At 41.5% G+C, this 26,922-nt stretch overlaps 1 protein-coding gene across 29 annotated transcripts in view; it reads right to left on the bottom strand.

The window, feature by feature from the left end:
* Positions 1 to 26,922, bottom strand: part of AGFG1 (ArfGAP with FG repeats 1) — a 69,395-nt gene that overhangs the window by 14,015 nt on the left and 28,458 nt on the right. For 12 of the 29 annotated variants that reach the window (XM_037908216.2, XM_043522069.1, XM_043522061.1 and 9 more), the window contains exons 3-5: positions 17,024 to 17,139; positions 14,006 to 14,168; positions 11,567 to 11,723 (exon numbers count right to left, since the gene is read on the bottom strand). In XM_037908216.2, the coding sequence (XP_037764144.1) occupies positions 11,567 to 11,723; positions 14,006 to 14,168; positions 17,024 to 17,139 (436 nt within the window). Of the gene's footprint in view, positions 1 to 1,016; positions 1,089 to 1,769; positions 1,890 to 11,566; positions 11,724 to 14,005; positions 14,169 to 17,023; positions 17,140 to 26,922 lie in introns of all 29 variants that reach the window. The other 17 variants (XM_037908213.2, XM_043522056.1, XM_043522053.1 and 14 more) reach the window with 2 other exon arrangements.

Genomic DNA, 26,922 nt, shown 5'->3' on the forward strand with positions numbered 1-26,922 from the left:
TTTATCCCACAGGCTAACTAAAGCCCCTCTAACACACTTAAAATTAATCTTGAATCAGAATGAGCACATTTATATCTATAAACTTCTAAATCTGAAGAAAACACTGAAAATTCAATAGCTTTCACACACCGTAATTAGCTCTCGCAAAATTATGTTTCAGTGCAACATCATTAAGTCAACTCAAACACCACATATATTTAGCTAGAAAAAATTTGAGTTAAATTAGCTTTAATTTTATAAATCCAAAATAAAGCTTTTACTGCTGCAAGAATTCAGCAAAATAAGTAGGAGTTGCTTTATTTTCCTCAATGGTATAATATGCTTGACTATTTCAGACATCAGTAACCACTGCAGGCAAAAAAGGTTAGCCTGAAAGTCCAGAGGTAGCACAATGGGATACCAGGTCAAGGTTCAGAGAGACTAACTCAGTCCTTGACTCCCAGATGTCATGGCTGCACCCAGACAGAGACAGACAGACAACACAGCCTTTTGGAGGGGAGATAAAGGAAAAGAACAGAAGGGATTTGAGAGCCCTCCTTTCAAAGAAAAAAAATTATTTTCCTAGGATACACATTAAATATACTCAAGTAAATAAATCACTCTATTAGGATTTATACTAACACTCTGCTGATCCGAAATACAGGAATCAGTTTGAAAGCTCCAGCTTTTTAATGTGTGCAACAAATTTTATGTTTAAGTCTCTAAAAAGGTATTAATTTATGAGTTTCCAGATCTTCTCTGTGGACAGAGGATTCTGTTCATATGCGCAAGTCAGATTTACATTTTAGTTTAATAGAAAAAGGTGTATGTGCGTGCAGACACATGTGTGTACACGTAGTACACTTGGTTGAGTACTCAGTCCACATTAACTATTAATAAACCAGTAGCAATTTGATAATTTTAAAAGCAAGCACAGACATAAGCAATGACTGGTGAAAATATATGTAAGGGCGGAACTAAAAAAACACAATGGCATATAAAACAAAAAACTAAGTTTCCTACTCAATGGAACTTACTGTGTACAGCCTGGAGAGGGAAAGCTGAAGTAAATTCACCAAAACTGCAGCTAGATGAAAGCGTTCTGAACGCTGGATAGCCAGAAATTGTGTGAAGGGGATTAAAGTTAACAAAAGGGAGAAAAAAATTAAAAAGAAAGTTTAAATGACACCACATTCAAAAGGAAAAAAGGAAAAGTAGTCAGCCAAAGATTAGACAAACAGCAACTGTCAGCCCAAGCAAAAGTTTTAAAGTATGATCAAATTAACAAGAAAAGCAAAATAAGAATTTAGCAATAGACCTTACACATGAAATCTTCTGATAACTGAGTGGCTAACATGCATCTGTGTGGTAAATATATTCAATACTTGTATTACTCTGGTCTGCATTATCTATCTTTACTAAAATCTTCTCTTGGAAGATGGAAATCACAGATGTAATCTCCTTTAGATAAATGTGGCCTGACATTCAGAAGTACCAATATAGTTACATTCAGTAAGCTTACAAATATTTCATGTGTAGGGCTAATTATAAGCGACATCATCATAAATTAGGAGACTTCTCAAAAGTGCCAGAAAAAAGTAAAACAAAAAGAAAACAAAAAAACCCATATCAAATAACCAAACAGAAAAGGCATTCAATTTCAGGTTTCCCCAGAGCTTCAGATTATGATTGTGTTAAAGCAGGCAGATGCAGGAAGTAAACTGAAGTACTTTCTCACTTGTATGTCTGGATTATTTTGTAAAAATTAATCAGAAGTGCTAGTAGTCTACCTGTATTTTGGGGCTGAAAAGGAGACTGACTTGCTGTGGGGAAACCTCCAAAATTACTCGAACCACTAGACTGTCCAAATGCATCAAAGTTTGCAAAACCTGCATTTGCAGAGTTCTGTGCTGTAAATTGTAAAGGAACAAAACATGTTAATGGACATGGAAAACAAAAACACATGTATTAACTGAAGTAAGTTATGGTTATGTTGGTCTGAGTGTGATGTCCTACCTCGAGCATGATTTTTCTCTTTTTTATAAATGAAGCATCACATTCTTATCTAAAGTATAATACACATCCTATGGATTAAATTAATCTTCAAAATTTATTTTAAGCCTTTCATACTTGCCTTCATAGGTTTGTATCAATAAATTTCCCACTCATTTTTCCATAGTTCATTTCTGTTAAAGCATGAGTGATATGCCATTACCCACAGTAACTGCATGACCTCAAGAAAAGGTAAATCTGCACTGCAATCAAAAGCATAATTGCAGCGAATGGTGACATACCTAGGCTAGCTTTAATCTAACTAGCATGGCTAGCAATGAAGCTGCAGCAGCACAGACTTCAGCATGGGCTAGGAATACTTGTAAGCTTTGAGATGAAGCCAATACTATGCTGCTGCACTGCTATTTTTTAGCTACGCTAGAAAAGCTAGATTACAGCTAGCATGGGCATGCCTACTCAAACGGCAATTATGCTTTCGATTGCAGCGTAGACATACACAGTGTCAGATTCATCTTAAACCAACAGTACTAGCACAGAAAGCCCTGAAAACAGAACACCAAATTTGTAACGGTTAAAAGAGTCAAACAACAAGATTTATCTTTCCAAACACTGTTTTCCAGTGAAATGCCAATCCGTCTGGTAAGCTATTTGACTCCCACGAGTCTGGTTTGGAAATGTGAAATATGTTCTACTTCTAGGATGTATTTTTACACCATTTCAAAATGTCAAGCATTTATATATGAAGTACAACATTGTTAGAGGGAATTTAATTTGTCACTACTGAGTTTGTTTTGGATACATACTATTTAGAAGTCATTCAACCTGTCAAAGCATTCAAAGCACTATGTAATTAAAATGCAATTAAAAAAAAAAGTCACATAACAGAACACGAAGCCAAACCAAGCAGTGAAATACTAAAGATGCCTTCTTTTGCAAAACAGCATTTATATTGACTTGGCCTTTTTAGGGGTTTTTTTTGCCCCCAGATCCAGATATTAAGAATACTGGACAATTAAAAAAAATTGCATGTCCATCAACATTAGGTGTGAAAAGTGAACCTGCAAAGGAAGGGAATTTAGAATTGACACCCATTGTGCCCTCAGCCTTCCCTTTGTGTCATGACATTGTAGGTAACTGAGGTAAGCTGTTGGTTGAGGGAGTCAGGGGCTCAATTCCCAATGAAAGTCAATATAAATTCAGTGTTCAACTCATTGGCCCCTTTGAAAATTCTAGCCGCTATTTACGTGCTACACTATGCAAGCAATAATGACTAGAGGGGAATCCCTACACATGAATCTCTAATTTAAAGTGACTTACTTTTTTTTTAAGTTGATCTAAAACCCCTCAATATGATGTGATTTTCGATTGACATAACAGAATTGGGAATGGGTTCTTTGGAGGTTGTGTGGTATTATCAGGTCAGTGCTTTCAATGTGCCTGAAGCAAGTTTTACAACTAAGTTATAAATCCCAGGAAACAATAAGCTACAATAGAAATGCTGATGCCTAAAGTATAGTTTGTTGTGACAATTCTGGCTATAGAAAATAAAGAGTCATCTTACAAAATATAAGAATTCTATAATAAACATTTACACTGCATATTTAAAAATGGAAGAGAAGTTGTATGTAAATAGAAAAACTGCCGTTTTCAAACACTCATGACATTTTTTGCAGCATGGACTTCCGAAGAGAATGTCTGTCACCCCTCCTGATAAGGATCTTGTGACACATTCCCACATCCTCCTTGGGGGAAAGATGGTAACTAACTTGTTTAGTAACTGTTTTTCTTTGAGATGCGCTGTTCATGTCCATTCCACTCTTGGTGCCCGTGCACCCAGTGATGGCCGTTGGAAACCTTTTCCCTCCATAGTATCCGTTGAGTGGCTTGAGCACCGTTGCTGCCATGCACCACTGCATGAAGGTATAAAAGGGAAGAACCACTGCTAGCCCCACTCTGTTCCTTCTGGCTGGAACTCCAATGTAGTGGGACAGAAGGGCGGACCATGGAATGGACATGTACAACGCATCTCTAACAACAACAGTTACAGAAAAAGGTTAGCAACAGTTTTTTCTTCTTTGAATGATTGCACATGTGCATTCCACTCTTGTTTTTGTGGCTTGAGAGTCACCAAGAGGTGGAATTGGAATCTATTTTAAATAGAGATTGGAGAATTCCTCATCCAACTTTAGCTGTATCTCTGGAGTTTTGAGCAACAGCATAACGGGAGGCAAAAGTGTGGACTGAGGAGGAAGTTGCCACTCTACAAACATCTACAACCAGAACCTGTGGCAGAAACACCATCAAAGCACAGTGATCTTGTCAAATGAGCTGTGACTGATCGGTGGGGTGACATTATCCAGGACATAGCACGTGCACATATAAGAGTTGATCCAAGAAAAGATTCTTTGCACAGAGACGGATTGTCCCTTTATTCTGTCTGACACCACTACAAATAGTTGGTAGAACTTATGGAAGTGCCTGGTCCTGCACAAATAGAATACCAGAGCTCTTCTGAAGTCCAAGGTATGTAAAACACTCCTCCCTCCCTGTTCGAATGTGGCTTCGGGAAGAACGCAGGCAAACAAATGGACTGGTTGATATGGAAAAACACACCACATTTGGAATGAACCTGGGGTGAGAATGCAAATTAACCATGTCCGTAAAGAATATTATATAGGAAGGCCCCGACATTAAAGCACATACTTCTACCCTTTTGGCAGAAGTGATGGCCACTGAATATATCATCTTCACTGGCAAAGGCAGCAGAGAGCAAGTAGCCAAAGGTTCAAATGCCAGACCCATAAGACTGGACAAACACCAAGTTTCGGTCCCATGGAGAATTACCATCTTGTACCTGAGGACACAACTTGTCAGGCCCTTCAAAAACCTTGTAGATATGTCATTAGAGAAAACAGTGATTATCTTCTTTAGGGTGGAATGCTGAAATAGCTGCCAGATGTACTTTGATTGAACTAACAGCCAAACCTTGGTGTTTTCGGTGCAATAATTAGTCCAGAATATGTTGAACCAAAGAACAGGTCAGCAATACCCCACCACTGGCAAGAACAAATGGAAAAATGCCTTCATTTAAGAGAGATAAGTAGCTCTTGTAGAAAACTTTCTACTATTAGAAGGACCTCCTGAACCTCTTTCAAGCAAGATCACTTTCTAATATTAGCACCGGAGCATCCATACAGTTGGAGTAGGCGCCCATGACCTTGAGAGATTAGGTCTCAGTTTAATGGAAGTGAGATTGGAGGTTTCACTGACACTGCCAAGAGAGTGGAGAACCAGTGTTCATGGGCTCAAGCTGGAGCCACGAGTATGACTCTGGCTTGGTCACATCTTATCTTTAGTAATACCCTCTGAATGAGTGGGATTGGGGGAAAAATGTAAAATGGGCTGCCTGACCACGGCAGCAAAAACAGCGACTGTCAGGAAACCTGGGCTGCAATCTAGCAGGAGCTGAACTGCTGACACTTTCCTTGTCACAAACAGGTCTACTTGGGGAAACCCCACCAATGGAAGATGTATCTGGACCAAGACTACTCAGTGACTCATAAGCAATCTGATCAGGTGGTCTGTTGGATCATTTTGGACCCCCAAAGATAAGAAGCTTTAGATCTATCAAGCTAGCAATGGAGAGCTGCCTCTTGATAGAGTGGAAAAAGTTGGCTCCTCCCTGCTTGAGACAGAACATTACTGCTGTGTTGTGTGTAAGGACTAACAGACTCTTTTCCTTGATGTGCAAGAAACATCTCACACTACGGTCCGATAGTTTTACACATCAATGGCAGGGCTGAAAGCTAAGTGTTCCGAGGATCAGAAACCCTGAGTCTGCAGAGAACCCAAATGGATTCCCCATCCCAGGCAGACACATCCATCACTAGCATGAGCATCAGCTGCAGGCAGGCAAATGGAACACCTACACATACATTGGCTGAACCTGCCCATCAATCAAAGGAGGCAAGAACATAAGTCATTCTCATCACCAAGTCTATCTAATGGAGGCGCAGCGAGTAGATGGATGCCAACCTACTCTGAGGAATTCTGGAGTTCAGGCCGGCATATTGAACTACATACAGGCAGGAGGCCATATGACCCAGGAGCCTCAAACAGTTTCGTGCTGTTGTGACTGGGTAATGTTTTCTACCTATAATAATTGATTGAATTGCCTGGAACAAAGTCCAGCACAATCCCCTATGAATGCTACTCTCTGGACAGGGAGACAGGAGACTTCTCTGCATTGACTAGCAGTCTCACAACATTGAACACTGACTGGATCAGGCATAAACTGCGCTGTACCTACAGTTGACACAGACCCTTGACAAGCCTGTCATCCAGATTTACCCCTACCCTCAACTCCCGATCTTCTAATGAATGCAGCTACTACTGACATAACTTTTGTAAAGATCCTGAGAGCGGCTAATAGGCCAAATGGTAGTACAGTGAACCGATAATTGTGACACTGGTAACCGAGGTGCTAACTCTTACCAAATCTGCACAGCTGACTCCTACACTGAAAAATTCATAGCTGGAAACCAGACCAGCTCACGTGTGTTAGTACTACTCAAGATAGGTGCTAGACTTGTAAGACTGTGTTTAGACTCTACAAAATGTTGGAATGTTGCTGCATACATTAATCTTACTTGTAATGTCTGTATCCCATGCTCTCAGGAAAGTTTTGCTTTATAATTGTAAAAATGCCTGTTCTGAACTTGTGAACCTAGGCAGGAAAAGGACTATCAAGTCTAACTGGGCCACTGTAGGACAAAAACTTAGTTGATTTCTTCATGGGTGGAAGTTTACTATAGGATTAGCTACCAGCGTGCTCTTTGTTGAGATCTCCGGTACAAACTGACCTGGGGTAAGTGACTGGTCTATTGGCACTGGTAGCAACCTGAGTATTTTGTGATTTTTGGTGTAAGTAATTATTTTTCACTAAGTGCAGCTTGTCTGGGTGGCAAGATAGACTGGAATGCCCGAGGGTACAGTCTGCGACTCCATGGTAAGACTAGTACAGTGATCCAGGAGTTCACATGTGTTACTGGGTAGTTGAAATCTAATTACAGAACCACCACTTTGGGGCATCTGCCCTGCTTTTTGATAGTTTGACCTGAGGCTGGCACTCGTGGACATGAACCACTCCAGACAGCGTGACAATAATAATTTTGATTTACCAGAAATCTGAGATAATCAAGCTCACAGGAAGTGACTGCCACAAGGAAGTACGCATCCTGTAAGTCGAGGGCAGCATACCAGTCCCTAGGATCCAGGGAAGGGATAATTGAAGCTATCTTTTTTAAGAATGTATTGAGTTGATGCAGGTCTACAATTGGCCTTAAACCTGGCCCCTTCACCTTTGGGATTGGAAAACCGCGGAACTAAAACCCCTTCCCTTTCAGAGGATGTGGAATCTTTTATATTGCCCCCAACCAAGAGAGACTGTATCCTCCTGGAAGGGGAGCTCCTCTTGAGAGTGGTCCCTGAAGAGGCATGAGAAGGAAGGATAGCAGGAAGGGGTAGAAACTAACGGTTGAGTATATCCCACCTCCACAGTGCTCTAGACACACTGGTCCAAAGCAATTCAGGACCAAGAACTGAGGAAGAGGGACAGATGGTTGGCAAAGGGAGGAGGAATTTGGGTCTGGAGAAATGACTGGCACTTTCCATCCCCTTCGAGATACCTGGAACTGGAGCCAAAGCAGCAGGAGGAGGAAGCCTGTACCTATAATCCCACGACTTCTTTTTTGACAGATACTATTGAAGAGCTGGAACAGAAAAATGGTGCATCTGCTGAGGTTGATAGTACTTTCTGACTGGGGCAGGTGAATACAAATCTAAGGAGCGTAAGGTGGCTTGAATACTTAAGTCCATGAAGCTTGCTATCTGTCTTGTCTGAGAACAGAGAAGGACCCTCAAATGGCAAGTCCTGAATAGTATTCAGGTCTTTAATGTGTGCTTTGCCCAGGCACTTCAGACAACTATTGTGTGGGTCGCTCACTGACAGGCCTTGAGCAAGAAGTACACGGCTTGAAGCCTGGAGACCAGGGCATGCCTCAGTAGCAGCATCAGAACCCTGAAACAGGGAACAAACAACCATAATTTTAAAAAATATAACTTTTTAACACCGTTAAAAAACATGCCAATCAGCATGTAAATTTTCAGATTAAAAAACTAACTATAGTAAATACACTAACTACTAAACTAAGCTCAGGGAAAAAAGTTTCCGACTGCCAGGCCCTGGGTGCACAGACACCAGGAGTGGAATGGATAAGTGCAATCACTTGAAGAAAAAACTGTACTACTCTTGTGAACTTTCACATTTTCAGTTAAGTAAATTTGTACTCAAATTGTTTTCCTTCCTCAATTCACGTCTACAATATGTTAAACTAGTTTCCTTTGCCCCACTCTTCTCCATAATCCCTCTGCCCAAGTTCCCATGTACTACTTGGCACATTAGGACCTCCACAAGATGGATCATATCAGAAGCTACATTTTTGTGCAGTTACCAGGCATTACAACAGTACAGCAACAGGCACTCAACCCTCCCACAGAGTGCTCTCACTGTCTCCACAGTCTACCCAACCAATGCAGAAGTACCTTATTACAACAGTTTTTTTCCTGCTGGCTACTAAATTCACCCTTCCCTTGTGGCTGCAACAGTTTATAACAGAGGCTGTTAATCTTGCTGCCCCTCAGCAGTGGTTTCTATAAGGGGCCAGACTATACATTCCAAATGAAAAAATATTCAATCTCCTGTAGGAGAAGCTGTAAAGGAGGCAGAACCACTACCACATCAACAAAATAGGCATCACGGACCAGCATCAGTACACCGCCAAAGCAAGAACTGCTGACCTATATACATCAAAGCCCTCTATCTTCTACTGCAACAATCTTTGTAGCCAATCACCTGCCCATGTATCTTTTACTATAAGATGTTCACGTACATCTTAATTTTGCGTGCAATGATTCCCAATTATATTCTATAGACCTTTTAAGAGTTTGCTATTGTATGCGTACGTGAGTTCAACAACTCCTTCCTTTGAACCACAAGACAAATCTGTAACTTCAGAACCAGCTTCACAGGGTGTTACCACAACCAAAGTGTAGAAGCCAAGTTCATGAGGGGAGAAAAGGCACTAGAATGTTGATAGGCATAGAACAGAAGGGCTTCAGCCACGTGGACTTATGAGCTGGATCACTGAAAACAGTTTACTACATATGAAATGTCCTTATTAAGGTATGGTGCTTGCCAGCCTGGTGAGGCAGGCACTTTGCATTGTACAGAAAACTGGCTTAGTGATCTAAATTTGCCACCAGATGTTCGTAATTTAATGTGTTTATAAGAGGTAAAAAGTACCAGCCTTAAAGTCCGAGGTTCTAAAATTCTGTGGGATTGTTTTCCTCAATTCACTATCTCAAGAAAGTGAGAGCACCTTACTACAGAAAAGGACACCAGTGATATGTACTCAGGTATTCATCCCATTCACAACTTAAAGCAATAATTTCAATCTAAAAAACTAGCTGACTTCATTAAAAATTTTAGTCTTTCCTCTTGAAAGATATATCTTCCTTTGTATCTGTTCAATCCTATATAAAGTAGTAAGATAGTCCTGAACAGAGGTAATGGACCATGTTTATGCTGTATTAGATTGATCAAGCATAAAATGAAAAAACAGTTCGCCTAAAAAGAGGCTTACAGTTCTTGAGGTCTATTTAAAAAAAAAAAAAAAAAAAAGAATTCAAGTACATTGTAATCGGATACAAATGTGGTTTGATTAGGCTGGATCTTTACAGGAAAAGACTTCTTAAGTATCCACAAAAAGAAAAGGAGTACTTGCAGCACCTTAGAGACTAACCAATTTATTTGAGCATAAGCTTTCGTGAGCTACAGCTCACTTCATCGGATGTGCACAGTATGCATCCGATGAAGTGAGCTGTAGCTCACGAAAGCTTATGCTCAAATAAATTGGTTAGTCTCTAAGGTGCCGCAAGTACTCCTTTTCTTTTTGCGGATACAGACTAACACGGCTGTTACTCTGAAACTTAAGTATCCAGACGCCCTTGGAGTGAAACTTTGTTTTATGTAATACTGGCCAATCAGCATGTAAATCTGCAGATTAAAATTTGAAATCGGTCAACAAACATCATTCCAATTTAAATACATTCCAAGAAACTGATTTACATGAAAGCCTTTGTTTTACGCATGCTTTATAAAATATGCTAGAACTCTTCATGTTTAATTCTACTGATTTTAAATTGGTCATTCACATTATCTTTAAAATAGAATGCCTGAAAAAAAGTTTTTAAAAAAATATTTATAAATGTTTTTATTTAAACTGGTGACGAATACCTTATTCAACTCACCAGAAGTCTGCACCCATGATTTTTCAACTTTGTAATTTCACGCCAACTATGACGACAACACTTCAGATGAACACAAGATTTTTCATGAGCAGCATTTCTCCTCAGCATTAGCAATATTAGTAGAACTCAGAGATACCAACCAAGATAGGGGCTCCGCTGCCTTAGATACTAAACATTTTAGTAAACAGTACCTAGCCTGAAGAGTTCATAATCTAAGTAGACAAGGACAAAGGGTAGGTACTTGCTCATGATCACACAGAAGGTTAGTGGCAACACACTACTCAATATCTATAGGCTGCTGACGTATAACTATTGGTGTTCTTCAGAATCAACTTAGTGGTCATTATTCTTTAGGATAAAGTTATATGGATTGAGGTTTGTTTATTTTTCCTCCTCTGTAATATTCAGGAATGTTTACAGACAGCCATTCTAAATATTTAAAAGTCTGTCCCACCACACCTACCCCTGGTTTTTGCTCAAAAACTGTTTCCTTTTCCTGCTGCCCCCACACTAGTGAGTCCCAGCCACATGGACTTCCTCCACTACAAGTTTGTTCTCTCTTCCTTCAGTTCTGTCATACTCAGTGAGGCAGCATTGCTTCTTCCCCCTCATTGACACCCACACCAGCTGTCTGTTCACTATTTTTCACTCCCTTCCATAAAGTATCTTGCCAACTTTTTCAGAGAGAAGAACTAACATCATCTTGCATAGCCTCTGCTCATTCCCACTACTTTACTCACCTTCTCCTCTCTTGCCACCAACACTGATGCTTCCTGACTTCTAGCCAAACATTTGCTTTATAAACAAGCAACTCAAGGGAAAAAATAATTAAAGCGGAGTGACAAAAAAGCGACCAAACGTAATTTGTGTCAGGTACAGATCAATATTTATGTGATCCATGTCAAACAGTACTACTACGCTATATTTTATAGCTATTCTCTTCTGTTTCCCATACTGTTTATTGCAAAGGAAATGCACAGTGTAAGTTTTAAAACTTTAGAATAATACTTGCTTTATTAAACTTGATTTCCAGCTTGCCATAAGCTAAATCTTAACAACTGATATAACAATGTTCAAGGCACAGAATATTAATTCTCCTTTTACTAATTCAGAAGATCATTCCTATTTATGAGCCATAAAGAATAACAACTCCTCAGGTTTCTATACATTTAATTAGAAGGGAGTGTCTACACAGAACTCTTACCTGTATGACTGTTGAAATGTGCAAAGTTAGCAAAATTTGCTGTAGCAGTTGACTGAGGAGCAGGAGCAGCAAAGATATCTGAGCCAAGGTCACTGAGGAGGTCAAATTGTTTCTTTTCCTGCTGCTGTTGTCCTTGAGACCTAACGATAACAGGGGACTACAAACAACATTTTAATTAGCTAAACAAACAGGAAAGCCAATATTTAACCACGCTTTACAAACAGCTAAAGGCTACAGACCGAATAAGCTACTTCTGGTACTAGTTTTGAACAGTTTTTTGCCACGGAGCATGGTTAGCAAGCCATATCAAGTTTCTTAACTTTAGAATTCAGACCACAATTATGTGAAACAAACAAGCAATGAACCCGTTAAAATTTGGTAATTTAACCTAGAGCTTCTAGTTTAAAATCTGGTACACAGAAGAATCTTTCCTCCTCCTCCTCCCACCCTCCCTAAGGTGTGCAAGAGCATATTCCCCCTCTAACCCCCATGGGCTTAGTGTGAGTCTTCAGGTAGCCCTACTGAAGTGCACCTTAGGAGTTACACAGCAGACTTCCTGTTTTACATGCATCTTAGTCTCTGGAAAATTAGAGGTATCTAAACAAATGGCTCCATATTATGGAACCTGTATGTGGTATTTGCAATTATTTTTGAAGCCCAGCAGAGCTTCAGAGCCATGTAGACTGAAGCTCCTTCTTCTCACGGAATCCCCATTCTTTTTCTTCCAGAGAAAAAAAAAAGTTAAGTTTCTTGCAGAATTCCTCAACAGAAAATTACAGCTGCATGCTAAAAAACTCAAGAGTCAGGAAATTCTAAACAAACATTTAACCTTAGCTTTACCCTCTTGTGCGTTTGCATTATACAGACTACTTACATCATACATTATTTTTCAAATATGCATTTTTTCCCTCCAACCTATCATGTACCGTTATGGATGAGCTAGACAGAGAGCCGAAAGTCATTTTACAAGAATGCAACAAGACACAATTGCATAATATACAGCACAGTATTCATGACCATATATAGAGAAAAACACGTTAATTAAGTTAGCTTCACTGACCCCTGAACTGCTTCTAAGGAAGGGAGGTTGAAGTTATAGTACACTGGACTGATCAAAATACTTCCTCATACCACAGGGAAGACCATTTACATAAAATCTAGTTTATAGTTAACTTAATTTTGTCACAATGGCCCAAATTTGGGGGGGAGGGGGGCTGGGTTGAAGAGATAAAGCAAATCTCAAGATGTTGAAAAAACATGGTTTTACTTCTAAAAGCAGTAACCCTGACAGGTTAAGAAAAAAGTCCTGTCCATGCCTCTCTTTAATAAAAAGATGGCAGTTGTAACAGAGGGCTTCATAGGAGGCAGTGGTGTGTTTTTAAAATTCCAACAAGGATGCAAGGGAGGAGGATGACCCAACCCACCAACACTAAAAGCTGTTTTATCCGGCATGTTGGGGGAATAGGGTGTGCCAGTAAGTGAAAAATGCCAGTTAATGACAGGAGGGAGTTTGGGTGCGGGAGGGGACTCGGGGCAGCGGGTTGGGGAGCAGGTGCGAGTGCCGGATCCGTGGACCGCTCACCTCGGGCGGCTCCCCGCAACCGACGACCTGTCCTGGCTGCTCCTAGGCAGATGTGCAGCAGGCGGCTCTGCACGCTGCCCTCTGCCCTGCCCTGAGCGCTGGCTCCACAGCTCTCATTGGCTGGGAACGTGGCCAATGGAAGCTGCAGGGGCAGCGCCTGCGGGCAGAGGCAGTGCACAGAGCCACACCTCCACCTAGGAGCAGCCGGGACAGGTCACCATTTGCAGGGAGCCACCTGAGGTGAGCAGCCCCCGGATCCAGCACCCTGAGCCCCCTCCTGCACCTCAAGCCCCTTCCTGCACGCAAACTCCCTCCCAGAGCCCACGCCCCACACCCCAACCCCCAACCCCTTGCTGGCCCCGCGTCAACCGGACTGTAAACCGGAATTTCAATGAAGATCAGAAATGCTGTTTATAGAGCTTTCTGGTTGGTGAAGTGCCAGATAAAACAGCTTTTACTCTATGTTGTGGATACATAAGATGTTTAGCCAAAAACCTGTTACAAAACAAAAAAAAGAGTTTTAGTTTTATTAAATAGCACCAAAAATACCAGTCTGTCTATTAGTCATTATTACACAGGGCAGAGGCTATCATTTTTAGTTTGAAGCATTCAAAGTCAAGCCACTGCAGAACTCAGTTTCTGGATTTTACTGTCAGTCCCCTATTCACATTCCATAAAAGCAACACAGCATGAAAGCTATTAAGGACAGGACAGTTTTATTGTAATAGCAGTAACCCACTAATGCCACAATTTTCAGTATTTTGTAAAATCTTGTTCAATTCACAAAATGCCCATTCTCCTTTTAAATACTGTAACATAATCCCATACCACTGAACTCTTAGCCATTACTCACTCACTTGGCTAGGTGTGCCTTTATTTAAGTGCAGTGCTGGTGCAGATTCTCCCAAGAGAGATTTAAGCGGTTTCACCTCAGGTGTGCTGCTTGTACTACTAGCAGAGGACCCTGATATAGATGCATGGACTGATGCCACCACCTTAGCTTGTTCTGGAGGAACATACCTAAGTTGAATAAGAGTAAAATTATTTAATATTTAACACAAGTTTTGTTCCAACATCCATTATAATGGCAGCGCAGGGATCAAAAGTTATTGCTCTGAGGTCTCAGATTTGCTATTTTAAGATCTGGACCAATGTCAAATAGTACTACTGGTCTGATGGTCCAGTCACCATTTTAGTGTCCCATATCTCAATCACTGGGATTACAAAAGCTTGAGACTCCAGTTTTCCAATGTTTTATAACAGTCATTTTCAACCTGTGGTCCGCACAGACTGCGTCTAAGGGGTCCGCTAAAGGTGACTATGAAAATAAAGTTTCAGATCCCAGAAAAGGCATACTTTTGATCAATCGAAAGTAGGTGAATGCCCCCCACCTACAGGTCAAAACCCAGAAGTGCTGTTGTTACCACAGAAGCCCACAGTTTAGCGCCCTTTCTCACGCTTTGTCAAATACTGTGCCGAGCATGTGCAACATCTATAGTTGAGTTCTGCTCAGTCAGTTTTCAGTCTAAGACTTCTATGGTAGGGGCCTGCGGACCACAGGTTGAATTTCCAAATGGTCTGCACCTCCATTTGAAATTTTTTAGGGGTCCACAAATGAAAAAAAGTTGGAAAAAAATATTTTATGGCATGTTTAGCATATTAAAAATCACATCTACTTCATCTCAAAAGTGATGTTAATGGTCCCTAATCTCAACCAACTGCCAGGGTTGAACCATTGTTGTACACTCTATTAAAGTCTGACATCCCAACTTTTAAGTGATGTGAGCTAGAATGGAAGGAGGTGAAGCAAGATGCTGACAACACTTCTTTAAAAGTCAGATTGAGTTACCAACAGTTATTAACTATTCACCTTACAGAGCATCAATATTTTTACAAAACCCAAGTAAATATTTCTACCGTTACTGTAGTTCCATCCCAGTAAGGGACTGTTTAAGTCCTATACTGCTACTGATGTCACCATAAGCAGTTACAGTTTCCTGGCTCGAGATGAATTATGATTGCCCCATTAAGCTGAACACACTTTTAAAGACAATTTTTTTTTTTAAAAGAACTTGTAAAGAAAATAGTCTGACAACTTCACTTAAATGAGCTGTAATAGCTCTTACACCCTATTCAGCAAACAACTGTCTATGTAATAAGTCCAGTATATTCTGACAAGGTTTGCCACATATATAAGAGGAAAAATAAAAACAAACAGCCCTCCAGACAAGCAAACATAGTAGAGCTGTTAGGGCAGAATAGAAGCTTTTGTGTTCTGCTCATACTCTATCTAAAAGCCACTCTAAGGGAAACAGCAGAAGCTGGGCTTGTGAACAGGCAGCAACTTCCCCACCTGCAGAGTGCAACAGTCTTGTGGATCCTCAGCGCTGCTAAAGCAGTTTGGATCCAAGTGCAGCCCTTTAGGAAAAATAACTGACACCCTGTACCCCATGTTCACCACTTTTATATTGTTACATATTTTGTACAAAGTATGCCTTGTGAGATATCATTTGTAAACTCATAATCTGATGATTATTATCCTGTAGAAATGTGTGTAAACACAGCATGTGAAATTGTGAGATTTTGCTGTAGGATTGTTACTGGAATATGTGGCAATTCTGGATAACACCCATAAGCCCATTCCTCAGAGACAGACACACTAGCACACCAGAAAAGTGCTAAAGAGCCATTACCTGCTGGGGGGTTGTAAACAGGAAATTTACAACTCATCTGAAAAGACAGTTTGAAGCTCACGCACACCATGGAACTGGCTGCCCACATGACCCAGCAAGGATTTTTCCATCACCCAAGGGTTGGGGTATAAGGGGGGGGATGCGCACGGGGGGGAATTAGCAATTAGCTTGCAATTTTATCTTTTTATTTCTTTTGTAACCAATTCTGATGTCTATGCCATACTAATTATAAAAACTTAAAGTCTACTTTTCTGCAGTTAATAAAAACTTAATTTTGTTGTTTTATCTAAGCCAGTGTGTTTGATTGAAGTGTTTGGGGAATCCTTTTGATCTCTACTCAGATCAAAAGGACTGGTGCATATATTTATTACCCACAGTTGGAATGACAGACTGATTATGAGCTTGTCCTGTCCAGTGGGGCTACTGAACAGTACAAGATGCACATTTCTGGGGGAAAAGGCTGGGCCTGAGGGATATGCGGGTGTTGCCTTATATGTGCTTCGTGGATAGCTGGGCATAGATTCATGCACTCAGTTGGGAGTGACTTTGCATGCTGGTGGTGTGAGTAAGCAGAGCCTGGAAGGGTTTGCTGTTCACTAACAAAATAGTGTAAAAGGCATCCTAGGCTGGAGAGCTAAGGGGACACAGCAGTCCCTGGGGAATGTCACACTAACATATGTCGTGCATCTACTAACAAACGGCCATGTCTTCTTCATAAGATTTTAAATGAATATCTAGGTTTGGCAATGTTCAGACTATGCAGATGTAATATTTAGTGCTTTACAATGCCCAGGTCTACACTACAGACTTATATCAGTACAACTTTGTTGCTGGGCAAAATAGGTACACCAACCTCACCGACGGTGTAGACAGTGCTATGTCATCGGGAGAGCTTCTCCCAGAAGCTCCTGTTGGCATAGTTATAGTAGCATCATCACTAAAGTGCTGCAGCTGTGCTGCTGTAGTGCTGTACGTGAAGTCAAGTCAAAGTCTTCCATAAGCCTTCTTTAAAAATTGAGATGTCGTTAAGGTCTCTTTTCAGCCACAAAGTAACACTCATTATTAGTCACAATGAAAGACGGACGTCAGCCAGCAATTTACAGTAAACCCAAAAGGGATTTCTGGTTACAGGGAAGAAAAAAAAAAAAAATTAGTTTTTATCAAAACTGAGTGTTAGCTTACCATCTTTTCTTTTCGTATTTTTCCTGTAGAAACTCCTTTACTTTCTGTGGATCCCTGAAGTCTGGAATTGCTGATGATCTATCATCAAATAATCCTAGCCAAATCTGTTTACACACCTTATTTTGAGGGAATAAGGTGGGAGGGAGAGGGAAAAGAGAGAAATCAATATTAAATAACTTTCAAGTTCAAATTTATATTTTCACTCTAAATTTACAACTATAGATAAAATGCATTATTAATTTTTGAATATCCATTCTTACCATTTATTTGCAAAGGACTTGTCTTACACTAATTGATATTTCAGCCAAGTGTGAGTGCACAGTGCACTGTTTAGGATTTCTGTTTGCCTTGCTGAGATAGATGGCCTTGCAACATCTAATCTCTTATTTAACAGGCACATACATACAAAAAGTACTTGATTTTGAAAGTACTCCCAATGGTGTAACACACAACTACCATTTTTGTCTTTAGAAATACTCCTCCCCAAAGTCTATATATTCAAACCACAGACAAGATTCTGTCCTGCTTCTCTGTTCAGCTTACAGTGACCTGTAAAGTTTGGAAGACGCATGCTAATATAATTCGTACGCTGGCATTAGTTTTTAAGAGTCCTTCTGAGCTTCTAAAATTTACCAATACACAGTGCTTTGTACTCAGCTGAACACAACAAATTCCTGTCTAATATATGAGGAGCTTACAGAACAGCAAGGTTTCCTAGAAAATTAACATACTGTGTTTAAAAACACCTGACAGCCCCCGGACCTCCCACCCCTAACTGCCCCCCGCCGCCCCATCCAACCCCCTCCCTCCTTCCTGACTGCCCCCCCCCCCGGGACCACCCCTTCTCCCTGACCACCTCCAGACCCGTCGCCCCTTACTGCCCCCCACCACCCCATTCAACCCCTCCTCTCCTTCCTGACTGCCCATCCCCCAGGACATGTGCCCCATCCACCCAAACCCCGGCTCCCTGTCCCCTGACCACCCCCTGCCACCCCTCCACTCCTTCCTGACTGCCCCCCCCCGGGACTCCTGCCCCCATTCAACCCCCATTCCCACCCTCTGACCACCCCGACCCCTATCCACACCCATGACCACCCACTGAACTCCCCTGTCCTCTATCCAACCCCTCCTGCTCCCTGCCCCCTTACTGCACTGCCTGGAGCACCGGTGGCTGGCAGCACGGCTGCACCACAACAGGCAGCCGCGCCACGCAGCACAGAGCGCCAGGGCAGGCCGAGATCTGCAGCTCTGTTGCCCAGAGTATTGCGCCACGTCGTGGCGTGGCTGCGGGGGAGGGGGGACAGCCTCCCAGGCCAGGAGCTCAGGGGCCGGACAGGACGGTCCCGTGGGCCGGATGTGGCCCACGGGCTGTAGTTTGCCCACCTCTGGTCTACATTGACACCGCAGCACCCTATCTACACCAAAATAACTCCACCTCCGCAAGTGGTGTATAGCTTATTATATCAGTGTAGTCGTATTCTGTTAGTTAGTATAGCACTTACATCTACAGGAGCAAGGCTGTACACTGTGTACACTGACAAAGCTGCCTTATGGTGACCTGTATAGTGTAGACCAGGGCAGAGTTTCTCAAGTATTTTTTAACCTTCAAGAATTAAACTTGCCATAGATTTCTTGGAGGTAGACTACTTTATTTTTATTTTTCAAATACACCTAAACACAAAAGCAGTAACTTGACTGAAGTTTCCTTGATTTACTACCTCTTTCCATTTTTAAAGTAAAAGCATGTTACAAGGGCTAGCTTTGACAGAGTCCCTGCTTTACTTCCAGGCATCACTCATAGGTTTTACCTCTCCACTACTTCCAGCAACACACAAAACATGAGCATTAAGCACAAGTGAAAAAAACACACAGCTCCACTGTTATGCACCTAATCAATTTGTTTCCTTTTTGTAAGACAAATACGGGGATTGTTTGGGTTAAGCACTGCAGCTTTATTTCACTATTTCCAAACTTCAGGGATGCAAATTAAGTTTATCATCAAGGTTACATTCACAAAAAAGAAAGAAAACAACAGAGATGGCATGCACGTGATGACATTTTTATCAACTATTAATGAAAGCAAGCCCTTTGAAGAGTTGCCTTGCATAAGCTTTAATATAAAAAACTTAAAGGGCATAGACCATGTCTGCATTAAGTATCATCCTACGCTCTCAGATGTTTCTTATTCTAAAGTTATGCATGAGTCAAACTTAACTGAATTACATGGCAACGTGCAATTTGAGTGTATCTGATATGCTGTAGAGTGGTGGTGATGACATTTAGTATTTGTATCATGGTAACACCCAGATGCTCCATTGAAGAACATGCTGTTGGGGCTGTTCACCAACATGGACCCAGTCCTGAGAATTTCAGAATCTAAAAAAAGTTTACAGTCGAAGGTTTGAAGCAATCCACAGTACAATCATGAAACTTTTCCTGTAGTCTTCTTAGAATACCAATGATATGGACACATCTGGTGCATTTTCAAAAACTGAAAAGTTATGTAATGTAAGAACAGGCAAAGCACATAAGGGATTACATTGGGGGGGGGGGGGGGGGGAATAGTGCCACAAAGAAAATAGAAAAACTTTTAAAATGGCAGAGACTAGGAAATGCTGGTAAATCAGAAATCACAAAAACATTTAAAAGCAGATATAGTACTTATTTTTAGCGTTCTAGTTTGAGAGAGAAAATATCCAAATAATGAAAACACTGATTTGAAATTTTAACATACAGTCTACTCAAACTATACTCTAGCTGGACCGTATAAACTTTAGAATTGCTAAACATTTTGGTGACTAAATGGTGGCTTTTAGTGCTTTTTGGTGACTTTTATCTGCTGTCTCTCTGGTAAGTGGGCCATGAGATAATGCACCCAAAAACATACTTAAAAGTATCTGAAACTATTAGGAGAAATTCTTAAGTGAACAATCAGATACAATTGTGTATGCCGGGGGTTCTCAAACCTTCTTTGCTGGGACTCTCTTTGAAAGTATTTCAGGCTGTGATGTCACCTTATCCCCACCGGCCGCTGCCCATGCTATGCCACCCTTACTTCTGTGCTGCTGCTGGCAGTGCAGCCTTCAGAGCTGGGCGCACAGCCCACAGCCACCACTCTCCAGCCACCCGGCTCTGATGGCAGCCCAGAAATAAGTGTAGCAATACTGTGACCACCCTATAATAGGCTTGCAACCCCCTTTTGGGTCAAGATCCCCGGTTTGACAAATGCTGGTGTATGCTATTAAAGGGAACATGGGTCAGCAGAGATCACTTGCGTTGGGAATCAACCATACAAATTCCAGGCCTAAAATGGTACTTAAGTCTCATCAGGACCAGCCTTAACTGACTTGCAAACCTGAAAGACTACACTGCAGTTCAAGCTTTGACCTCACTGATAATTCCCAATAATTCACCAAGATAAATGAAAAAGTTTCCTTTAATTAGCCATTGTCCCTTCAGCTGTGATATTAAGTGTATCAAAAGGATAGAATCTCTAGTATTTTGAATATTAGGTCTGGTCCATAGTTGTGTTGTTCCCTACTGTATATATACCAAAGCTTTGAGCTGGATTTAGCATCCCATTACGGAGATTATTCCATAATTTAAATAGAAATGGTAGTCTGACTCAATTAAAGCTCACAGTTCTAATTTCATCATATTTCTCAAACTCCCATGGAAGAGACAATTCTTCATTCCTAGACCTTTATAGCCTTCTAACACATAGAAATAACCCATCTCATCATTTAGTCAAGTTACACAAATGTATCTTTTAATCTATGCTCATAAAACCTATCCAACACCCTAATTATTGCTGTAGCTCTCTAGAATCCTTCTAGGGGGGAAGAAGAGAGAGAGAAATGAAGTTTCCTTCTGAATGCATGGATGGTACAAAAATTTTCAAGTTTCATTTTATTATAAAGTTTAATTTAGTTAAATTAACTGTAGTTTAAGTAGCCAAAGAAAAAGTGCTAGTGATCTTATCAAAAAGTTCAGAAACATGCAAGCAAATTAACTTACATAAGCTTTCTAATTAACCAAAGCCAGTACAATTGAAGACAATCCACAGAGAATGTTACACCCTTGTAAGGAAGCATTAAGTTTCCAAAAAAAAAAAAAAAAAAGAGAGAGAAAAATCTTTGACTTCACTTAGAAGCAACACTAAAGAGGACTGTCCTCTAGCTAAGTCAGTGGAATGGAGTTTAGGACATCTGATTTCAATTCTTGCTCTGCCAAAGTTCCTATCAGGCCTTTATCTGTTCCTCAGTTGCCAATCTGTAAAAGGGGGATAACTACTACTTCCTTTCTCTCGCTCCATCTTGTTTATTTAGATTGCAAGTTCTTCAGGGCAAAGAATATCCCATGTTTTGGAAAACACTCCTGCAGCAGGGCACATCAGAGGAACGGACTTACCTACCCTCTGTAGTTTCAGCTTCTATTTTGAAAGGAGTTTGTCTTCCGCTATTTTGGCTTTAGAGAAAGCCTTGAAAATGCTACCAGAGTGGAACTGATGCAGTAGCATCTGCCCAATTTTGCAGAGCCCAAAATAATAGTTTTTAGGTATCAAGTGACCCATTAGTTTCATCTGAATTAGGTAGCACAGACATCAAGGATGGTACTTCAAATGCAAATGCTTAACCTTTTTCACTCCTCAAAGCATGCACAGAAGGAGAGCACATCTGTTATAAACGTCTATTCCAGCATTTTCCAAAATGGGGGACACAAAGCAGTGGGGGAAATATACAAAGTAAGGCTAGGCCGACACACAAACTTTCACTGGCAAATTATGTCCACCAGGAGTATGAAGTGATGTGACCCCAACATAACTGTGCTGGGCAAGAGCCCCTGTAAAAATGCTGTTATTTTCCTTATGTACATAAATCAAACAATTTGCAAAGTAAAAACTAGAGATGACAACACAACAAGACTATGTTTCAAAACAGAATACTCACTACAGGAAAGATTTGGAAATATAGTTTCCTTGCATAAGCAAATAACTGTTTAATAACTAATATTGACATCAGAAGTGCTGAATTACTAATCTCTGTAGAGTAAAAAGAATTGTATGCTTCCAGTAAAAACGATATTTGAAAGTACACTTTGTATAAAGTCAGGCTGAGTCAAGGGTTAAACCTGTAACTTGCTTTCTATTGTACAGTGTTATGAATACTCCTTCCCTCAAAATCCTTTCCACCTAAAGTGTAGTTTCTCAAACATGCAGAGGGGAAAGGAGAGGTGAGAAGACCTCGGGTTAACTGGACAAGTGACTTGAGATTTGCAATTTAGAGATTGTCTGCACTCAGTTTTTTCCAACAATTTAAAAATCAAAAGAATAAACTAAACTCTCTGATCAGGGCAAACCCTTAGTGTGGACAGTTCTACTGGCATCAGGGTGTTTAATCAGCATAACTTGTTTTGATTGTTAGTCAAACCAATGCAAAAACCAAAAGCTACCCACACACATTTTTTGCACCGATGTAAGCATATTGGTTTAAAACTGATAATATTGGTCCCAAAAACTCTGCAGACAAATTCTGAATGTAAACCAGTCCCTGGGGCAGAGAGGGTTTGATTATTTAAAGATCTGACATAAAATATCAAAGATAGCACAATGTAGCAGTCCAGGTTTTATTCATCAGTCCTGGACAAAAAAGCACGTAGGACTGTTTGATATATTTTGATGCAAAACTGGGGTTTAAATTGAAAATGCCCTTTCAGGGTACCAGTACAGGAACTCCTCACTTAACGTGGTAATCGCATTTCTCAGGAACATGACTATGCGAAACGATGTTAAGCTAATCCAATTTCCCCACAAGAATTAATGTAAATGGGGGGTCGGAGAGGTGTTAGGTTCCAGGGAAAACAAATTTTGCCAGACAAGAGGCATTATATACATTTTAAACCATTTAATACAGGTATTAAACAAGCTGGCAGCCCACCTATCAGCTCCCATATCCCCCTTCCCCCGCAAGCTGATTGCCATGGGCAGGAGGCGGGGGGGGGGGGAGGGGGGAAACGCTGCGAGCCGCGTCCTCACTCCTCCCCCCAGCCTCCTGATTGCCACAGGCAGGAGGTGGAAGGGGAAGTCGCTGATCTGCGGGGTCCACTGGTGGGCGGGAGGCATGGGGGGGGGCTTAGAGGAGCTGCCAGCCATGGACAAAGCAGGCAGCCAAACGATGTTATAGGGGAGCATTGCACAACTTTAAACGAGCATGTTCTGTAATGGAGCAGGGACGTAAGATCGAAACAATGTTAAGCAAGAGGACATTAAGTGGGGAGTTACTGTATTTACAATCTTCAGGAACGGTTGAAGGGTTGTGGTGAAGAGACCTAAACTTTCATTTAAAAAAAAAGATAAGCTTCTCTTTTTGAGAGGCTTTCAAAATGCAAACCAATGCGGAGGGTTTATGTCATGACAATTTCTTTAAACAAAGAACAAAAACAAAAGAAGAGTTCCTCAACCAGACACAGTTACTTGCCTGTCAAACCTCTCAGATCCTCAGCTGTTAGCCATACATATTAAGACAGGGGTTCTCAAACTGGGGGTCGTGAGGTTATTACGTGGGGGTTGCAAATACATACACAAAACAAAGCAACTGCTATAAAATATTATTTAAACCTTGTGTTTTAGAAAATTACCTGCTTTTCTGTCGCAATGTAGTGTATTTACCTCAAAAAGTATTGTAAACATAAATGCAGCGATCATTGTTCCTAAACATAATATATATATATATATATTTGTATTATCACCACTTTAAGGAAATTGGACTCTGGGGATTATAGTATTGTGTGTGCAGATTTGTCATCTTGATACTAAAAAGTCAGGATCTAGACAACATCAGAGGGCTTGATTGTTCAGCTGCTGAAGAGTTGCATTAAAACGCAGACCAATCAGAACACTGAGATCAGCAAAAAGAAGTGATTTATAATTTAACAGACACACGCAGGCAGGGGCAGACTGGGGGGGGGGCCTTGTGGGTGCTATAACCACCCTAAAATTTTACTTAGGCCCCCCACTCCGTAGCCACCCCTCCCACTGCAAAGTTCAAATGTTATGCAGAAGCAAGGGTGGCACGGTAAGGCACTACAACCCTTATTTCTGCAGTTTGCGGTGCTGCTGGCGGTGGCACTGTCTTCAGACCTGGTCGTCAAGCCAGCAGCCACCGCTATTCAGCCACCCAGCTCTGAAGGCAGCACCGCTGCAAGCAGCAGCGTAGAAGTAAGAGTAGCAATGGGGCACTAAGTCTGTTGTGGAAAAAAGTGATTTTAACAAATTTTATTCAGCCCCTCCCCCCAATATTAAACAGTATTTAAAAAAAAAAAAACTTTTCTGCTTAGAACAATAAAAGTGTTTTAGTCTTAATTTAAAAGCAGTGAGAAAAAGGTAAATTCATTTTCAACAATAGAGTGATAAATTTAGCATTTAAAATAGTGTTCATATAAAATGTGTATTTTTAATTTAAAAGGGGGGAGGGAAATCTCACTCAGAAGCTTGCTGTCTGAAAGGGATCACCAACACAAAAGTTTGAGAGCCACTATGCTACGGGAAGGTGGCAATAGCCTCTTTGCCACCTCCCCTTCAAAGAGTAGTCAGCAGAAACCACCAACATACATTAGATGGTTAATAAGTAATTGATATTGGTATTTTCCAGAGCAATTCTTCCTCTCTTCCCTCTCCCCCAAAAAACTAAGTACCAAAACAGTTCAACTGGAAAAAAAAAAGTTTGATTTGGAAATGCTGCCTTGGTGCCCATGGGAGTTGTTGTTAGGATGCCTTATGTGCCCCACCCTCTTCTACAGGCAGGGCCCTGGTCAGACTACATTTTCTAAGATGCGCCAAAGGTCTCTTCTGTTGGAGATAAGAAACAGAATATCATGGTAGACTTAATTCAGCCAGGGAATCTGACCTACAAAGAATGAGGCACTGTGGCAGCATAAACTCCAAGGTTTTTTTTTCCCCCCCACAGAAAGCAGACACTTTCCACAAAAAACCACAACAACTCATTTAGTCAAGAACCCAGTTTTCCATCAAAAGTAATTTCAACATAAAAATTTTGACCTGCCCCAATAACTATAGCATCCCAATGATTTGAATTAATAGCTACTTATTTACATCCTAAACCCACAAAAGTTTTATTACTTTGTTTTAATTTTAGTTAAACATGGAAGTTGCAAGCTCTTCCACCTATACCAGGTATACCAGAACGACATCCAAGGAAATTCAGAGACTACATTCACAGAAGGCGTAACTTCTACCACTTATGCCAGTGACTGAGTGACTCATGACTTTCATAAGGCCTCTAGCAAAACTGGCAGAGATTCCATCTTAATAACGGCTGTTTCAAACGCTGTAGTAAGCGCTTGAAAAGCGGTCTTCATACATTTCGCAGAGACCCTTAAAACCAGGTAAAACTTGAAATTAATGCTACAGTTCCAGAACATGCTATAGTAACACAGAGGTCAAATTCATAATATATGAGCAAAAGGCATCCAATAAATTAGAGAAAAAGCATTTTCCCCCACAACATGTCCATAACTTATGGACTGTATGGTAAAGAGTAAGAAGTGAAAAATATTAGTTCATGTGGAATGTGACTAACGCATGACACGCTCCCAAAATTCATTTGAACCTTAGTAACTTTGGCCCAAACCAGTGATCCACCTAGTCCAGTATTCTGTTCTACGGTAGCTAGTGATGAGAACTTTCAGAGGAAGACGCAGAACCCTTTCCCTCTCCATAGACTAGACGAGAGGTGAGCAAACTACGGGGCTACATCCGGCTCACAGGACCCTCCTGCCTGGTCCAGGGGATAAGTGCCTGGCCTGGGAGGCTAGTCCCCAGCCCCTTCCCTGCTGTTCCCCCTCCCCTGCAGCCTCAGCATGCCGTGCCGCTGGCACAAAGCTCTGGGCAGCCGGGCAGCACAGTTGCAGAGCTGCGGCCTGACCCAGTGCTCTGGGTGGCGCAGTTGTAGCGCCACCAGCCACCGGTGCTCCAGACAGCATGGGAAGGAGGCGGGGGGGGGGGGGGGGGGGGGGGGGGTTGGCAGGGGGCAGTCAGGGGTAGGGGGGTTGGATGGGGCAGGAGTCCCGAGGGAGCCATCAGGGAGCAAGAAGCCAGGGGTGGCAGGTGTCGGATAGGAGGCAGGGGCGACGGGTCTGAGGGTGGTCAGGGAAAAGGAGTGGTTGGATGGGGTAGGGGGGTTGGACGGGGCGGGAGGCCTGGGGAATGAGAGCTGGTGGGGAGAAGCAGGAGGGTCGGATAGGGGGCGGGGCAGGGGTGGGCCACGCCTGGCTGTTTGGGGAGACACAGCCTCCCCTAACCGGCCCTCCATACAATTTTGGAAACCCGATGCGGCCCTCAGGCCAGAAAGTTTGCCCACCCCGGACTAGACTATTGTACAACAACCGGTTAACTGGGAAATATTCTTCCAGGACTGTAGGTACTAGATGCCCAATTCCTTTCCGACACCATGGAGCACCGATGTTTGATGCTGTAATTATGAAAAATCAGGAGTCAAAATGAATGACTGTTGAGCTCTAGAAGAATATCTGTAGTCCTAGCCGTTTGATAAAGTTTGACATCGGAGGAAGTCTATTCTAGTAATTTATAAACTACATGAAAGAACGCTTGATAGGTCTCTCAATAGCACTCTGTAGGATTTTTTTTTTAGTATGAAATGGAGAAAAGCAAGTGTGTACTTTGGTAGTCTTTGGACTTTCTGCCTGATGCCACCAAATGTGGGATTAAATGTTTTAAATTTAATATGTAAACATGTGGCAGATGGAGAATTAAAGCCATCAGATGCATAAACAAGGATGCTTCACACAAACTTCTTTACGTGGATGGTTATATGCTTGCTCTAGTTCACGAGTAAGTGGGGTGGGGTTTTTTGCGAGGGGGA

The sequence above is a fragment of the Chelonia mydas genome, chromosome 9 (genome assembly GCF_015237465.2).
Source record: "Chelonia mydas isolate rCheMyd1 chromosome 9, rCheMyd1.pri.v2, whole genome shotgun sequence".
Lineage (NCBI taxonomy): Eukaryota > Metazoa > Chordata > Testudines > Cheloniidae > Chelonia > Chelonia mydas.